General features: G+C 34.2%; 1 protein-coding gene across 1 annotated transcript in view; it reads left to right on the top strand.

Annotated features, from left to right (window-relative positions):
• Positions 1–17,022, top strand: part of LOC311284006 (DNA repair-scaffolding protein-like) — a gene marked incomplete at its 5' end in the record, with an annotated part of 31,780 nt that extends 14,758 nt beyond the window's left edge. Inside the window, 10 exons of the mRNA XM_084398807.1 lie at positions 802–960; positions 6,036–6,123; positions 6,913–7,044; positions 9,065–9,124; positions 10,007–10,208; positions 10,956–11,087; positions 14,027–14,117; positions 15,364–15,478; positions 16,357–16,407; positions 16,501–17,022. Coding sequence (XP_084254933.1) covers positions 802–960; positions 6,036–6,123; positions 6,913–7,044; positions 9,065–9,124; positions 10,007–10,208; positions 10,956–11,087; positions 14,027–14,117; positions 15,364–15,478; positions 16,357–16,407; positions 16,501–16,623 — 1,153 coding nt within the window. The 3' untranslated portion in view covers positions 16,624–17,022. The remainder of the gene's footprint in view (positions 1–801; positions 961–6,035; positions 6,124–6,912; positions 7,045–9,064; positions 9,125–10,006; positions 10,209–10,955; positions 11,088–14,026; positions 14,118–15,363; positions 15,479–16,356; positions 16,408–16,500) is intronic.
• Between the last annotated feature and the right edge of the window lie 163 nt (positions 17,023–17,185).

Here is a 17,185-nt window from a genome sequence, read left to right on the forward strand (position 1 = left end):
GTTGCAGAAAATGTGAAGAAGAAAAATAGTAAATGTAGATTATTTTGAGGAGTTGCCTTGCAAGCAGTTTTTCAACTAAACACGTCTTCACCTAAATCAGTGTGAAGAATGTACGAATCAACGGTGTTTATTTTTGTATTCCACTATAGTTATCTCTACTGTGCAATCAAATCACTGTCTAGCATGTGAAAATATATTTAAATCCCAGCCTGTTTGTTTAGTCCCGTGGTTTACTGGCTCCAAAAAAGTCGCCAGTCTCTGTGAAGTGACTATCTGTAGAGACTATTAATACCTGCAAAAATATCATTTTGAGTATAGAAACACCGCCATGTGACCGCTACGAGTCAGGCCGTAGATCAAGTTATTAGTTAGTCCCTGTCTGGTGCCAAAGTCAACATTTAATCTGTAGACGATATCTGTATCTATGTGAGTGTTTGTTGTTGGGATGAAGCTTCAGAGACTCTCATTTGCAGGTCTACTTATGAGTACAGTTTGTCATTAAGAGTTTGTCCAAATATACTCAAATGCCTGCTGGAAACTTCAGTCTTTCTTCAACCACTGTCTTTCTTGCCATTTTAATTTAAGTTTAGCATGCTTTATTATTGGCATAACAAAAAGACTAAACATTTGCATTGCAAAATCAAGGAGAAATTGTTCAAAAGAAGTCAAATAACAGCGGTGCAAATAGAGTAAACAAGTAATATAAAGTAAACAGAATAGCAGCAAAGCAAAGCAAATGAGTCAGGAATAATTTACTACTGGCTGTTAAATGATTGTTGTCCTTCTCTTTTTGTGTGTCAGGTTGTGTGCTCTCGTTCAGGACAGTTACGGGATGTTCGGTGAGGTTCTTCTGCAGTGTGTGTCCACTGAGTCAGCGATCCAGCTGAACTCTGAGCATCTGGAGGGTTGTGTGTGCCTCCTCCAGGCCCTGAGGGTCGTCCAGCGTCTCACACGTGACAAGTGAGTCCGTGATGAAGTCACATGACACTAAAAACATCCTGCTGATCTGAAAAACATCATTTTCATTTAATGAGTATTAATTGAAGTCTGTCCAGAAGAACGCACCCAAGTTAATTTCCTCTTCCTTAAAGCCACCCTTTTTCTTTTCTTCTTTTCTTGGAGCCACAGCTTAGCAGTTAGTATGCATCTAGATATTAGGGAATGGATAGACTACTAAAGAAATAGTTGGATTTAGGTGGAAAAAACAGCAATAAATAAATAAATAATTGTTATTTCTGACAATATTTTTTATTCATAACTTTATATTATATAAAGCAATATTTATTTATATAAATGAATTATATAGCTATATATATATATATATATATATTTACATATATTTATTTACATATATATAAAAACATAAAAACAAATACATATAGAGATAATTTTGTCATATATTGTCTATATATGTATATAATGCATAAATTATTTATATACATACACACACAATATAATATATAAAATCACTATATTATTTATTATATGTATAATATATATTTTCACAGTATTCAATTCATTTCATATAATAGTAATTAAAAAATTAGAGTAATAAAATTAAAAAGCAAATATTGACAGAAATACAAATTAATTATGCATATATATATATATATAATTTATTAATATATATTTTGACATAATTAATACAGATTTTGCACATAAATATTTCATATGTATGTATCATTAATTATATAAATATTATTTATATAAATAAATATTGAATTGTATAATACAAGTTTATGAATAAAGGAATATTCATTTATAGAATAATAATATGTATTTTTAGAATATTAATAAAACTATTAAAAAGTTAAAAACATATATATATAAATAAATATTGAATTGTATAAATCAAGTTTATGAATGAAGCAATATTTATTTATAGAATAGTAATATGTATTTTTAGAATATAAATAAAACTATTAAAAAGCAAATAAGGTCAGAAATAAAAAATATTTTGTCTATTTCTTTAGTATTTCTAACAGTTTCTACCTTCTTCGTATTTTGTCTCACCTAACACCCTGTTTTCTGGACTATTTGTAAATCATTAGTGAGCTTTACTGCACTCCATTGAACTGAAAGTTAATATGAGCTACTGTTTCCACCCTCGCTGGCTCAGATTAGCAGCTCACAGTGTCAGAGTGTCTGCAGCACAAGAAGCATTTCTGGCATCTGGCTACATGTGTCCGCTAACTCAAGATTGTCTGCGTGGTCGCTCCTTTAACATCCATGTTGTTTAAGTTAAAGATGGCATGTGATGGGAATTCTGGTGACGTGTTTCCACGGATCTGAACATGAGCCGTGTACACGAATGCTCAAGATGCTTTTCTACATGCACAGCTTATGTGGGATCAACATGGTTTATATATGGCTATATGGTGAATGGAGATTTTAAACATTTATGGAAATTCTATAATCATTTACTTGCCCTTATGCATTTCAAAACTCCAAAACGATGTGCTTTTTTTCCCATGGAACCCAAAAAGAGAAACATAGCTTGAATAGAAAATTCATGCTGCTTTTTTCCATAAAACGAATGTGAATGGGTACTGGGACTGCCAAGCTCCAAAAAGACACTAAACACATTAAATACGGCTTCTAAAGCCATATGATAGCATTTTGTGACGAAAAGTATGCTTTTTAAGTCATTATTTACTAATAATATTCCCCTCCGCCCCTGTACCTGTCATATTCTGTTTAAAACAATCAAATCCAGAAGATTTTCAGTGGATAACATCTTAACTTCTGGTCTTTTCCTCACATAAAGCTAGCGAACAGCTCTAGAACCTTTGGAATTTAGTACATATGTCACATATAAACTACTTTCTTGCTAATCTTATAATTTTTTTTGAGTCCCTATCCACTTTCATTATATGGAAAAGATCTCCTGTTGTCTTCCATAGAAGAAACATCTTTGAAACCAGTGTTAGTATTATTTATATACTATTATAATACATTTTTAGTAATTTTGTTTTGTACTTTTGTCATATTTATTAGTTTTTTTATATATATACAGTACCAGTCAAAAGTTTGGAAACATTACTATTTTTAATGTTTTTGAAAGAAGTCTCTTATGCTCATCAAGCCTGCAGTTAAAAAAAAAAAACAGTAATATTATGAAATATTATTACAATTTAAAATAATGGTTCTCTTTTTTAATATGCTTTAAAATGTAATTTATTTTTGTGATGCAAAGCTGAATTTTCATCAGCAAGTACTCCAGTCTTTGGTGTCTTATGATCCTTCAGAAATCATTCTAATATGATGATTTGATACTCAGTTATTATCAATGATGGAAACAGTTGTGCTGTTTAATATATTTTTTTGGAATACTTTTTTCAGGATTCATTGATGAGTAAAACGTTAACAGCATTTATTCATAAAAACAGCATTTATTCAAAATAAAAACATTTCTAACAATATAAATCGTTACCATCACCTTTTATCAATTTAACGCATCCTTGTTGAATTAAAGTACTAATTTCTTAAAAAAAATTTAGTTATTGTTCCCAAACTTTTGAACGGTAGTGTATATTGTTACAAAAGATTTCTATTCTAAATAAATACAGTTCTTTTTAACTTTTTATTCATCAAATAATCCTGGAAAAAGTATCTCAGGTTATAAAAAAAATATTAAGCAGCACAACTGTTTCCAACATTGATCATAAATCATCATATTAGAATGATTTCTGAAGGATCATAAGACACCAAAGACTGGAGTACTTGCTGATGAAAATTCAGCTTTGCATCACAAAAATAAATTACATTTTAAAGTATATTAAAAAAGAGAACCATTATTTTAAATTGTAATAATATTTCATAATATTACTGTTTTTTTGTTTTGTTTTGTTTTTAACTGCAGGCTTGATGAGCATAAGAGACTTCTTTTAAAAACATTAAAAATAGTAATGTTTCCAAACTTTTGACTGGTACTGTATATATAATACGTCATTATTTAGGCTTAATTTATTTTCTATTACAGTTTTAGTTTTAGTTTTCATTTATTTCCAATCAGTAATTTTAGTGCTTCAACTTATTTCTAATACTTTTGTATTGTTTACGTTTTTTCTTAATATATTTCTTATTAATATTTCTTTTAATATTTATATTTTATTTCAGCATAATTTCAGTTAACAATTTTTTTTTTAAATAGTTTTGGTTTGTGTTAACGGTAATAACCCTGTTTGGAGAGACATGACAGTGAGTAAATGATGGCAGAATTGTATTTATTTATTTTATTTGTGGTGAACAACAAATAAATCATTTTGTACATGTTTGGATCTGTTTAACATGTCTCTGCGTAACACATTCTGACAGTCATCTTGCTCATTTTCTCTTTGTTTCATCTTGTCTGTTTACTTCTGAATGTTGTTTCAAGAAAATCTATGTTCTCGGGTTGAAAAGGTGAGTGTTTTTAGAGTTAATGCTCAGGACTTTCTCCAGAAAGGAACAGTACGATTGTCTAGCATTCAAATGTCTAGCTTAATTTCAGTCTGCTTCTCTGTTGAGCGTATGCGGCCGTGTTTCTCGCCCCGCTGGACTGGATAGGGCGGTTGAGCGGGTCACAGGAAGAGGAGAGCTAGACTGTGATTAAGACAGCTGTGGAACTGGTTGTGAATGATCAGATCATACAGCACTGAGGCGCACACACCGGGTTCAAAAACGGTTTTTAAGCTCCACTATGTACAGTATGGGAGCTTTTAAGAATCAAGAATCGTTATGCTGAACTGAAGAACCTGTTATGAAACATCAAGAACTTCTGATATAGCGACTCGAGAACCCTACAGCAAGGAGGATCTTATTGCTAAAATGAACCTGACCCTTCATTTGAACACATTTTAGCCACATTTTATACAGTAAATTGTCAACTACATGTTAACTAAGTCTCATTAGAGTATTAGTAGACTGCAGAAGATTGTTAGTTTAGGGTTCGGGTTAGTAGAATAAGTTGACGTGTAGTTGCAAAGTTACTAATAGTTAGTAGAATGTCTAAAGTGGACCATTGAAATAGTGTTACCCATTTTTATTCTTAACTAAATTTCTAGAACCTTTGAAGCCCACATGAGCTAAAGCATAGCTAAATGAGCTTTGTACCTACCAGTGTTATTTTAGTACTGTTTATAGTTTTTATTCATATTTTGAATTAGGTTTTATTTTTATTTATTTGTATGTTTTCAGTTTAGTTGTGCTTTTGTCATTTATATTAGGATTATATTACTATTTCGGTTGAATTAATTTTTATTTCAGTGTTAGTCTGTTTTTATTTGCAGTTAGTGATTTAACTTTAACTTAAAATTTTTGCTTTAGAATAAATCAAACTAATTTCAGTGATTTGCCAAGGCAATATTTCAAATTTTCGTTTAGTTTTTCCATCTAATGTTAATACTTTATTTTATTTCAGCTTCATTCCAATGAAATTTTTTTTTTTTTTTATAATTTAGTTAATGATAATAACCCTGTTATCTACTTATGCCATATCCGTTATAATTGTGGGATTGTGGGAATGTTTATCTGCCAATCTTTTAAATCGAACACAGACGAAGCTGATCTCTGTCCTTTTATCTGTATGTCAGTCCGTCTGAAATGTTATTTTAGACACATAAACTCGTAATTGAGTGTTAACATAACAGCTAGCCTACCAAACATTAAATGATCACCATTTTCAATAGAAGTAATTTAATTCTGGAATGTTTTAATGACAGACTGTTTACCTCTGTGGTGTGTGTGTGCGTGCACGTGCGTGTGTGTGTGTGTGTGTGTGTGTGTGTGTGTGTGTGTGTGTGTGTGTGTGTGTGTGTGTGTGTGTGTGTGTGTGAACAAGCCTCAGCCTGCTAGTGTAACTGATCTCGTTCCTGTCAGCAGACACTGTTCATCTGCAATAGAAGCTCAACTTGGCAGCACGTCAGTCTAACCGAAGCTAATGAGACTGACATTGTAAACACTCCACCTTTAGCTCCCCTGTTTCTGGAAGGATCCGTGAATATGAACGTTCAGAGATTGAAACTTTGTCCCCCACCCCTCTGTTCTCTTTGCAGATGTTCTTTGCTCTTCAGTATGATTGACAGTTTGTGGCCTCCTCCGATTGGTCCAAAATCTCATGACGATCTGCCACAGTCTCCCAGCGTAGGTCTTCAGATCACATCATAAATCACAGCCGTGTTTACTTCATATTTATCGCACATACCTCCTGCTTCTGGAAGATTCCACTTGGGCAGTGGCTCATCATGTCAAAACAACCACCACGCTAAATACTTAACCAAAGTACATATAAATAAACCTTCATAGCTCAAAGATACAAAATTACTTATTAAGGGTGGTTGCTTAGACAAACATTACTGCAGTTTCTCTTACTAACAGTTAGTAATTCACCTAGCTGGTGATAACATGGGCAACAAATCCCATAGACTTTTACACTGACCTAGAGATCAGAATATCATAAATGTTAACTGCATCTTCAAATTTCCCCTAGAAGATCTGGTTGTTTTGTACATATTGTGTTGCTAGTGACAGATAAGTAGAAGTTTAATCTTTTATTAGGCCTAAAACTGTTTCTTTTCTACCTTGGGTTTAAAAAAAGCAGCACTTTTAAGCATATTTAAATGGACTGTTTTATACTATTCGTAGTATTTTATATCTTGAAAGACACTTCTTTTGAACTTTCACTGTTAGTGATGCTTGGTTGCACTGCTTTTATTCCAGAGCGGGATTATGCAAATGTGGGCAGGCATATGTTAATGAGCTTATAGAGGTTTCTTCATGAGCGCCTTTTTCTGTTTATTTTCTTTAAATAAAATCTGAGTTGAAGGTAACTACGTTGAGTGAAACAAGTAAATGATATTTATTTCCATTAAATGACCCCTCTGCACTATCTACTTAGATTTTTAAATAATCAGGGCATTCTGTGCATTCCAGGACCGAGTCCCGCCACCCAGTTTCTGCTATAGGCTGAGCATCCAGCAGGGTCACATGGTTCCGGTATCAAGACAGGCTGAATCTCCACTGTACCGACCACCTGTGCTTCAGACGCTAAGAGAGATCCTTCAGGTACAGCACTCAGAATTATGTCATCCTTACTAACGGATTGGCAGAAACGTCTTTTATCTATGGTGTGCACAACACAACGAAATTTAAAAAGCAAACATAAGTTCACAACACAACAAAATGAATCCACAACACAACGGAAAATGTACAACACAACGAAATAAAGCCGCAACACAACGGAAATGACAGAGTTAGTTTTCCTTGTCATTGTTCTATAGAGTCAGCAGTCTTAAAGGCAGGGTAGGCAGGTTTTTTCTAAAAAACTTTTTCCCAAATTTGTTTAAATTGTCTTTATATACCAGTACATAATTAAAATGTAAGTACTCTGAAAAAGAGAGTATAAAAATCGAGTGTCTGTAGTCCTCTCAGGGCTGCAATAAACACAGCTACTTATTCCATTCACTCCCACCCCCTCCCTTCTGGGCTCCTTCCAAAGCCACGCCCCCAAAACACATGAATGCCGACCGCTCAGCTGGAGGAGTTTGCCAGGACGCGTAAAATACCTAACTTTATCATTATGAATATAAACAACTAACATGGCTGTTAGTACTCACTATCAAGCTAGCATATCGATACTGGTAAAGTTTAAAATATATTGAGTTTGATTCGGTAACGAGCTAGTAACATAAGGCAAAGCTAAAAACAGGTTGCATTGATACACGTTTTCCCATTACCATCAGTTACACTGTGATGGAGGTGAATTTCGTGTAAGATTCATAACATATACGGTGTTTTGCATGTAAGAGCTTCCACGATGAAAGCACTGTTGGCTCTGATGAGGACTACACTATATTGACTCGTCTGACTGAATGTGGGCAGCTCCTGTAGCAGCGAGGGAGAGTGACAGTCGCCCACCAATCATTTCATTCGTTCCGAATGGAATAAGTAGCTGTGTTTATTGCAGCCCTGAGAGGACTACAGACACTCGATTTTTATACTCTCCTTTTCAGAGTACTTACATTTTAATTATGTATTGGTATATAAAGACAGTTTAAACAAATTTTGGGAAAAGTTTTTTTTAGAAAAAACCTGCCTACCCTGCCTTTAATATATCAATACCACAATTAGTTTTAATTTATTTATTTATTCGGGACAGTTCACATTAATGAACAATCTCACACTTCTGCGCAGACTGTAAATGAGCCAGATTATAGCATAAATGCTAATTTTCACCTGTAGTCCCGAGGCAATAGTATATAGCTAACCATTGTATATCGACATTTATTAATTCAAAATCACCGACGTGTATTATAGCTGCATATTTATATTCTAGTCTAGAATGCTTTGACGCGCTACCACGGCACATGATCCCTAAGGGAACGTCTGCCAATTCCACCAAGTGGTTAAAACGTATAATTTGTATAAATTAAAATGATTTCTTTTCAGAGGGAGGGGCTTCATAGAGACAGGAACTAAACAGAGCATTACTGACTATTACTATTACTGAGTGGGATAGAGCCCAAAAAAGGGCATAAAATGGCCTCTTCAAAGAATTTCCATTTCCAGACATGAGATTTTCTTTAAAGATTTTTACAGTAAATATATATATATTTTTTTTTATAATGCTCAGCACTAAAATATTGAATTGGCTGGAAATTAGTCTTTGTGAGTGCAGTCTTTATAAATGAATGATAATAAAACAAATCTTTATCCAGTAATGTTAAATCATTTTTTTTTAACTGGAATTGGTCAAAAATTATAGTTTTTATTAATATTTTGAATGAGCTTTTATTTTTATATTTTTACTTTTCACTTTCATTTTAGTTTAGGTGTTTAGTAATTTTTTTTTAGCTATTTTACTATATAGCTTTATTTTTATTTCAGTTTTAATAATTTTAGCACTTCAACTTTTCTAATTTTCATTTTTCATCTAGTATTTAAATTCTATATCAGCTTTACATTTTTTTAATAGATTTAGTTTTGTTTTTAGTTAACAACAAGAAGACTTTTGTGCAAACCATGAAATGATGTTCTTTTAATCTAAGTTGATTTACTAATGACTTGTTCTGTCTTTGTTTTTTAGGATGAATCTTTGAGATTTCGTTGCAGCTTTCGGGCCACTGTGGTCCATAAACATATATTGGTAATGCTTTCTTAAACTATTTTTAGCAATAAAGGCATAAATCAGATAATCATTCTCATCATAGCCATATCTTTATGGAGCACCTTGGCATGCCACCTTGGTTAATGCCTTAGCTTTGCCTTTGGATTGTCTTTTCTTAAGAACCCGCCATAGCTGTTTTCCCAGCACATTTGCCAAATCCCTTCAGGGAAGCTTCCAAACTGTACACCTTTGGAAAAGCTTTTGGAAAACTGTACGCACTGTTTAACGTTAGCTTACCGTAAGTGACATCATCCTGTGACAATCTACGTGATTGATCTTGCAAATCCTTTGACTTTGGACTTTGATAACCTGGGATTTATTTGATTTGAGGTTAAGGGTCATGCTTGCATACTAATGTGGACCGTAGATAAACAGTAGATTAATGTGTTTTGTTTTTATTTGCTCTGCATTGCACATCTGCGTAGGTGTATGAATGAACAGTCTGTCTGGGGAAAATTCCCAGGGAAACGCATTATTCCTGTAATAATGACAGATTTATGTGATGCAAACAACAGTTTTATTTACATATGAATGTTAAAATAACGTAGTTAAGGGCCAATATCCATGTAATTTATTAAAGAAAAATACTATAATAAATATTATAGTATAATCTAATATAGAAATAATTTTTTCATATTGAAATATGATTGTTTTATCCTTGAATGTCTATACTCAAACTTTTACACAATTTTGCAGTATTTATGTGCATCAATTATCTCCAAATATTTGAGAAGAGAAAATGTCCATTACGCATTAAAAGTCTTACTGTATATTCCAGTGCTAAGCTCAAACCCTCCAGTCGGTTCATATTCATTTATTCAATAAAATGCACTGATTGCCGCATGCATCTCGGTCTTGCAGAGCTCAAATGCAGGCGAAATGGAGATGCTGCTGTTTGTGACAGATCCCAGTCTCCAAGCGGAGCCAAACACAGAGGGAAACGGGAGAACCGTAGCCGTGTGTCTGAGCCCGTCCTGCCTGATCCGGGGCTCAGTAACACAAGCCCTGGACGCCCTGCAGCAACAGCCCGTTCTGAAGTTCAGAGATGCAGTGAAGGAGCACGGTATTTCATCACACAGACATACAGGAATGCATCACGTGTCTCGTGCACAGCTTTTTTTATTGTGACTTGCTAATTGCTGGTTCATTCAATCACAATGATAGTATTATATATATTGTATTGAGTCTTTTTAATGCACTTTATTTGTATATGCGGCTTGTTTGTTGTGTGTATTGTCTTATGCAGTGACCTGTATATTGCTTGTGAGGTGACCTTGGGTGTTATGAGAAGGCGCCATTAAATAAAATGCATTATTATTATTATTAGAACTTTTGGACCGTTAAGATTTCTTTGCATTGACATTTTCATGAAAAACTTTATCAAGTTTATAAATTATAATACATATATTTATGCGTCATTGTAGTATTTATTTAGGTAAGTCATTTAATTATTTAAAATAAATGCAAAATGTGCTTAATTTTAAATAATGTCACAAAATCTTAATGGTCCAAAAAATAGGCTTCATTTGGTTTATGCAATGTTGTTTCCCCTTTTGATTTTTTTTGGGGGGGGGGGTTGAAATATGACCTGGACATGTTTTCATGAGATTTTAATGCATGAAAAGTTCAGTTTGTTGTTTTTTTAAGGAAAGTTCAGCATTTCTGAATGGAATCCATCTCTCTGGTTCTGCTTCTTCATATCTGAACTATTTTGAGATTTTAGAGGTGTCCTACATAAATCTTCATGTTGTCTTTCCTTAAAACCACACATAGAACATTCTGTGACATTATGCTCCTTTCACTAAACCAGGTCAGATATTCTGCTGGGATCAGACAGTAATCCAACTGGAACCAGAGGACCCGTCTTTCTCCATGCCACAGCCCATAATACTGGATCACCTGGGTCCAGAAACCCTCCCATACTCTCTCTGCTCTGTCACAGGTTGGTATATTCCCCCCATAGCCTCCCCTGTTTTTGAGGAGTTGGTGCGGTCCAGCCTGACAGAACCAGATCTCCGGGGGATACAACATGTTTGTCCATTTAAACGAAACCAGTTGTTTGTTGGCTCAGGCTTTGTTCTTGATGCTTTGTTAGGGACCTTCTTGTGGTTTGTCATGTGCTTTTCCTTTTTAAAGATCTTTCTCCCCCACATTGAAGGAAAGTTGTCTTTTTGCCCAGTTTTGAGATATAAAAGTCTCATTTTGTTACAAAGTGCTCTGTTCATTCTCTTATATTATTTTAACTCATGCAAAGTGATGCAATCTCACTGTATTGTTTTTCATTCTGTAAATGATCCCCAATTATGGATAATTTTTGCCAATAATTAGTTTCACCGCCTTTCCGAAATCAGAATAAGCATAATCACTAAAACCAATCTGTTATGTTATGTTATGTTATGTTATGTTATGTTATGTTATGTTGTGCTGTGCTGTGTTGTGTTGTGTTGTGTTATGTTATGTTATGTTATGTTATGTTGTGCTGTGTTGTGTTATGTTATGTTAAGTGTTATGTTATGTTATATGTTGTGCTGTGTTGTGTTGTGTGTTATGTTATGTTAAGTGTTATGTTATGTTATATGTTGTGTTATGTGATGTTATATGTTATGTTATTTTATGTTATGTTTTGTGTTGTGTTGTGTGTTATGTTATGTTATGTGTTGTGTTGTGTTGTGTTATGTTATGTTGTGTTGTATGTTATGTTATGTGTTATGTTATGTTGTGTTGTATGTTATGTTATGTGTTATGTTATGTTGTTATGTTATGTTATATGTTGTGTTATGTGTTGTGTTGTGTTATATGTTATGTTTTGTGTTGTGTTGTGTTGTGTTGTGTTATATGTTGTGTTATGTGTTGTGTTGTGTTGTGTTGTGTTGTGTTGTGTTGTGTTATGTTGTGTTGTGTTATGTGTTGTGTTGTGTTGTGTTGTGTTATGTTATGTGTTATGTTATGTGTTATGTTGTGTGTTATGTTGTGTTGTGTTGTGTTGTGTTGTGTTATTTTATGTGTTATGTTATGTGTTATGTTATGTGTTATGTTGTGTTGTATGTTATGTTATGTGTTATGTTATGTTGTTATGTTATGTTCCATGTTGTGTTATGTGTTGTGTTGTGTTATGTTATATGTTATGTTGTGTTGTGTTATGTTATATGTTGTGTTGTGTTATGTGTTGTGTTATGTTGTGTTGTGTTGTGTTATGTTTTGTGTTGTATGTTATGTTATGTTATATGTTGTGTTGTGTTGTGTTATGTTATATGTTATGTTTTGTGTTGTGTTGTGTTGTGTTATATGTTGTGTTATGTGTTGTGTTGTGTTATATGTTATGTTTTGTGTTGTGTTGTGTTGTGTTGTGTTATATGTTGTGTTATGTGTTGTGTTGTGTTATATGTTATGTGTTGTGTTGTGTTGTGTTGTGTTGTGTTGTGTTATGTGTTGTGTTGTGTTGTGTTATGTTATGTGTTATGTTATGTGTTATGTTGTGTTGTATGTTATGTTATGTGTTATGTTGTGTTGTGTTGTGTTGTGTTATTTTATGTGTTATGTTATGTGTTATGTTATGTGTTATGTTGTGTTGTATGTTATGTTATGTGTTATGTTATGTTGTTATGTTATGTTCCATGTTATGTTTTGTGTTGTGTTATGTTATATGTTATGTTGTGTTGTGTTATGTTATATGTTGTGTTGTGTTATGTGTTGTGTTATGTGTTATGTTGTGTTGTGTTGTGTTATGTTTTGTGTTGTATGTTATGTTATGTTATATGTTGTGTTGTGTTGTGTTATGTTATATGTTATGTTTTGTGTTGTGTTGTGTTATATGTTGTGTTATGTGTTGTGTTGTGTTGTGTTATATGTTGTTTTATGTGTTGTTATGTTATATGTTATGTTATGTCATGTTATGTTTTTACATTTACATTTACATTTATTCATTTAGCTGACGCTTTTATCCAAAGCGACTTACATTTGCTATATATGTCAGAGGTCGCACGCCTCTGGAGCAACTAGGGGTTAAGTGTCTTGCTCAGGGACACATTGGTGTCTCACAGTGGATTCGAACCCAGGTCTCTCACACCAAAGGCATGTGTCTTATCCATTGCGCCACACCACCCCACATGTTATGTTATGTCATGTTATGTTATATGTTATGTTATGTTATATCATGTTATGTTATGTCATGTTGTTATGGTCCTCCACACTGACGCTCTCACAGGTTTCATGCAGGCATTATGTTCAGGTTGTTCCATGTTCTGTTGAAGAACAGAAATGCGATATTTGACACTCCATGTTAGACTTTGAATCTCTTTCACCCTGTAGATAAGACAAATCATCTGACTCGAAAGTGTAACAAGCACAAATAATCTTCTGCAGTGGTCAGCAACTTCAGCTCCTGGCCGCGTGCCGGAGGATTCTCCGGAGAGCAGAGGTTCATGCAGGGGTCTTATCACTCTGCCTGTTGTGTATTATCTAACATAGATGTGTCCTTGTGTGCCGCGTGTTACTGCTTGTATGATGTTATTTGCCAGAAAATGTCCTAAATTTGAACGTTCTCAGAAGTTTGAAGAAACAAACTATTTATGTTGATGTGCCAAGATTCCTTTGGGTATAGCATTTCATAATTTCACAGTAGTATTGGCTTTGAGGTTCAATCAGAAGTGTAAAAATAGCAGTAATTTGCTAATTTACTCAGTAAGTAGTAAAAATAACAGAATGGGCTTATTCATAAGAAGCAAATGGAAACTAGTAAACTATTTATTATTACATATAACTTTGTTAGATACTAACACAATGCACGGTTTATCCTGCAATCTTCCAGCAAAGTGATTATCAGTCAATCATATCAATGAAATAATTGTAATGAATGTGTGATTTGCATATGTTAATGTGCAGGTGTGATTGTCGCAGTGGACGAAAGCACAGCGTTCTCCTGGCCCACCTGCAGCCGGTGCGAGAGCTGCCGTTTAGAGACTCGAGAACAACAGTAAGTCCAAAGTTCTGTGCTAGACCGGTTCTAAGTCCAAACCAGTGATATGCGGACAGATTTAGAAATAAAGGTTCTTTATTGGTATCTACAGTTCCATAAAGAACATGTAACATCCATAGAACCTTTCCATTACACAAAAGGTTCTTTAGATTCGTGAAATGTTGTTCACAATAAGAAATAAAAAGTGTTCTCTTAAAGTGTTAAGCACTGTAAATAATACCAATGTTGTGCAGACATTATTACAGCTGCAAATTTCTTCTTGTGCCATCTTATAAAATGAAGTGTTTATTGAGTCCCAAATGCTTTCTTTGCTAAGTTAGGAAATTTAATTTTCCCAAAGTGCATTTTAGGGGACATGTTTGTGGCATTTTGTTTTGTTCCTGAAGCCACAAAAAACACTTATGATTTAGTTTGACATGACCATTTTTCTCCCCTCTCTTTTAGCCTTAAGATTAAAGTCGTTATGAAACGGAAGTTGCGAGTCTTTTCTTCCATATATCGTAGTGAATTGGCTTCTCAACCAAGAAAATTTGCCCATGTGGATTTTGATTGGCTGGTAGGAATGGTTGTGGTTTGCTATTGGTGGATCTCATGTGAGTGACAGGTAGCCCCGCCCTCGCGTCAGTAAACGCGTCATTGGAGAAAAGCAATGTCGCTGCAAGAGGGAGAGGAAGTTACTTTGATTAAAGATTATAAGGCACATGAATTAAACAAAAAATTATGTGCATGGATAAATCATTTATGATAAATACTGCAATATTCCATAAGAATAATGGAATTTTAAACACATTTCTTATAGTGTGCTTTTACAACTTCTGTATTTAAGTGTATTCAACTATTATGATTGGTTGTAATTGGCTAATTTATGTGCATGTGAAATAACTCTTCAAATCCCACACATGAAATGTCTTGTTTCACTCAGAAACATGTCGGATTATGGAAGTAAAACAGGACGTGAACACTGTTGCATGTGGACTTCATGGAATGCCGGATGCATGTGTTCGTCTTATACGGCCCATAAGGCTGTTGACCCGTGTCTGTTCAGAGTTAATGTGTTAGATGCCTCCATTAGTGTGAGTTTAATCACAACCCACTGCACGGACTAAACTGTTTTCACATTCCAGTGTAATAGTAAAGCCGAAGTGATAAATCATGGCGCCTTTGAGCCCTCGAACTAAAAAAGACTCAAACATTTGAATAACAGCAATAAAAGTTGCATCTGTGTTGGTTTGCTGGTTTCTAGAAAAGGATTCCTCTGTTTAGTATGTGGAGAAGTGATGGATGAAGCGACCATAAAGATGCAGCTGGAGGTGTTTCTGAGCTGCTCCTCACTGAGCCACTGTACCGTCAAAGTCAAGGTGAGATGCTTTCACCTGCGTTATGTAGGAAACTTATTGTATTCGCATAACTCTGAGATATTTTCACGTTATGTGTTAGTAATGGGAATGGGGTGTTTTAATTGGGTCAAAAAATCAGTAGTGCATTTTATGTCAAATTATTTTTCTTCTCTTTTTGCCGCCGACCTCTTCAAGATCGTGAGTTTCTCTCCTTGAAAACAAACTCTAAGACATCTGTATCTGCATCTCAAATTACGTTAGAAGGATGAACATAAGCACTCAAGAAAGTGAAGCTAGCATGATTTAATCACTCGTGCAGAAACTAGTCATCGAGAGTTTATCTTCTCTCTGTTTTGTTTCCTGGAAATTTCAGCGATAGCGGAGGGAACAGATTTAACAAGATACCTCTCGTATGTTATCAGAAATGTGTTTCACACCCACAGAACTCGAATAAACTTATGAAGCACACTACTATTTTGGACCACTGAGTAACTGATGCATGAAAGGGAAAGTTTATATATTCTGCTCTTAAATGTCAGATTGTTTTTTTTTTTATGTTTTTTTCACTTGTTTCTTCAAGAAGCACCAAGACTGATTGTCTTATAAAGTCTAAATTAATACCGACTAAGCTATTTTTTTTTTTATGCATTTGATTGATACAACTATCCTCGTGTAAAAGAAGCAGTGCATTCACATAAATAAAGCCTTTGGATGATCTTGTCTAACGCTAAGGGCTGTCAAGTGCAAATTTCTCAAAATGCTTGATTAGACGAGGTCAGACAGGGTTGATTTCAGTCTGTGTATGTAGGTTAACAGAAAATATTAATGTTTCATATAGTATTCCTGTCACATTGTGTGAATCAAATTATGATATTAATGCATTCATGTGCATGTTTCAGTTGCAGCAAAAGACCATTCATTCTCTCTTGAACTCGACAAGGTGTCTTGAGGTAAGATTCTGGCCCAGACAGAAGTCACTCTGTTTCTGGTTTTGATTGAGAGTTAATTGTTTGTTTGTTTTGTGTGATCTGTTTGTTTGACAGGGTTACAGTGTGGAAAATGTTCTTGGGTCGGAGATCGGTCCTCTCAGCGCCTTGGTCCATGTGGTGAACAGAAGTCACACAGTTTGGATGGGCTTGGAGGAGTTATCCTTTGACCTGCGCTGACTAGCACACTCACCTGTTAATATTGTGCCCTGCCTTACTTCCAAATATATGTAAATAAACAAAAGGAGAAATGGGCATAGTGCCAGAATAACTCTACCACCTGAACCAAATTACTTTGTGAACGATCATTCTGGACCCTGTGGTTTTGAAACCACAATCTCGTTAATATTCGTATGAAAGATGCTCATGTGATGCCCGGTATAAGCTGATAAAATGTATTTGTTGTTGTCAATCAATTGGCAAAAGTTGCTTCTAGCCACATTATGATGGTTTAAGTTAAATTATTTGAACAAATAGAAAGTTTAAACAAGCTCTGATCTGCCTTATTGATGTATTGCTCTCTATGACAGTTGAATACCTACATTCACTATAAATAAAAAGTGGTATGCCTCCAAATAACTGGTCATTTTCATTAAAGATCAACCAAAATGGGTTTTTTTTTTCACAACCATTTCAATAGATAATTTTTAAATGACTAATAACTGATTATTTTGACTGATAATTTTATTCTTCTTGACTCATTGATAGTCATTACACTACAACAATGATCTATGGGCATTTG

Source organism: Rutilus rutilus (genome assembly GCF_951802725.1).
Source record: "Rutilus rutilus genome assembly, chromosome: 24".
Lineage (NCBI taxonomy): Eukaryota > Metazoa > Chordata > Actinopteri > Cypriniformes > Leuciscidae > Rutilus > Rutilus rutilus.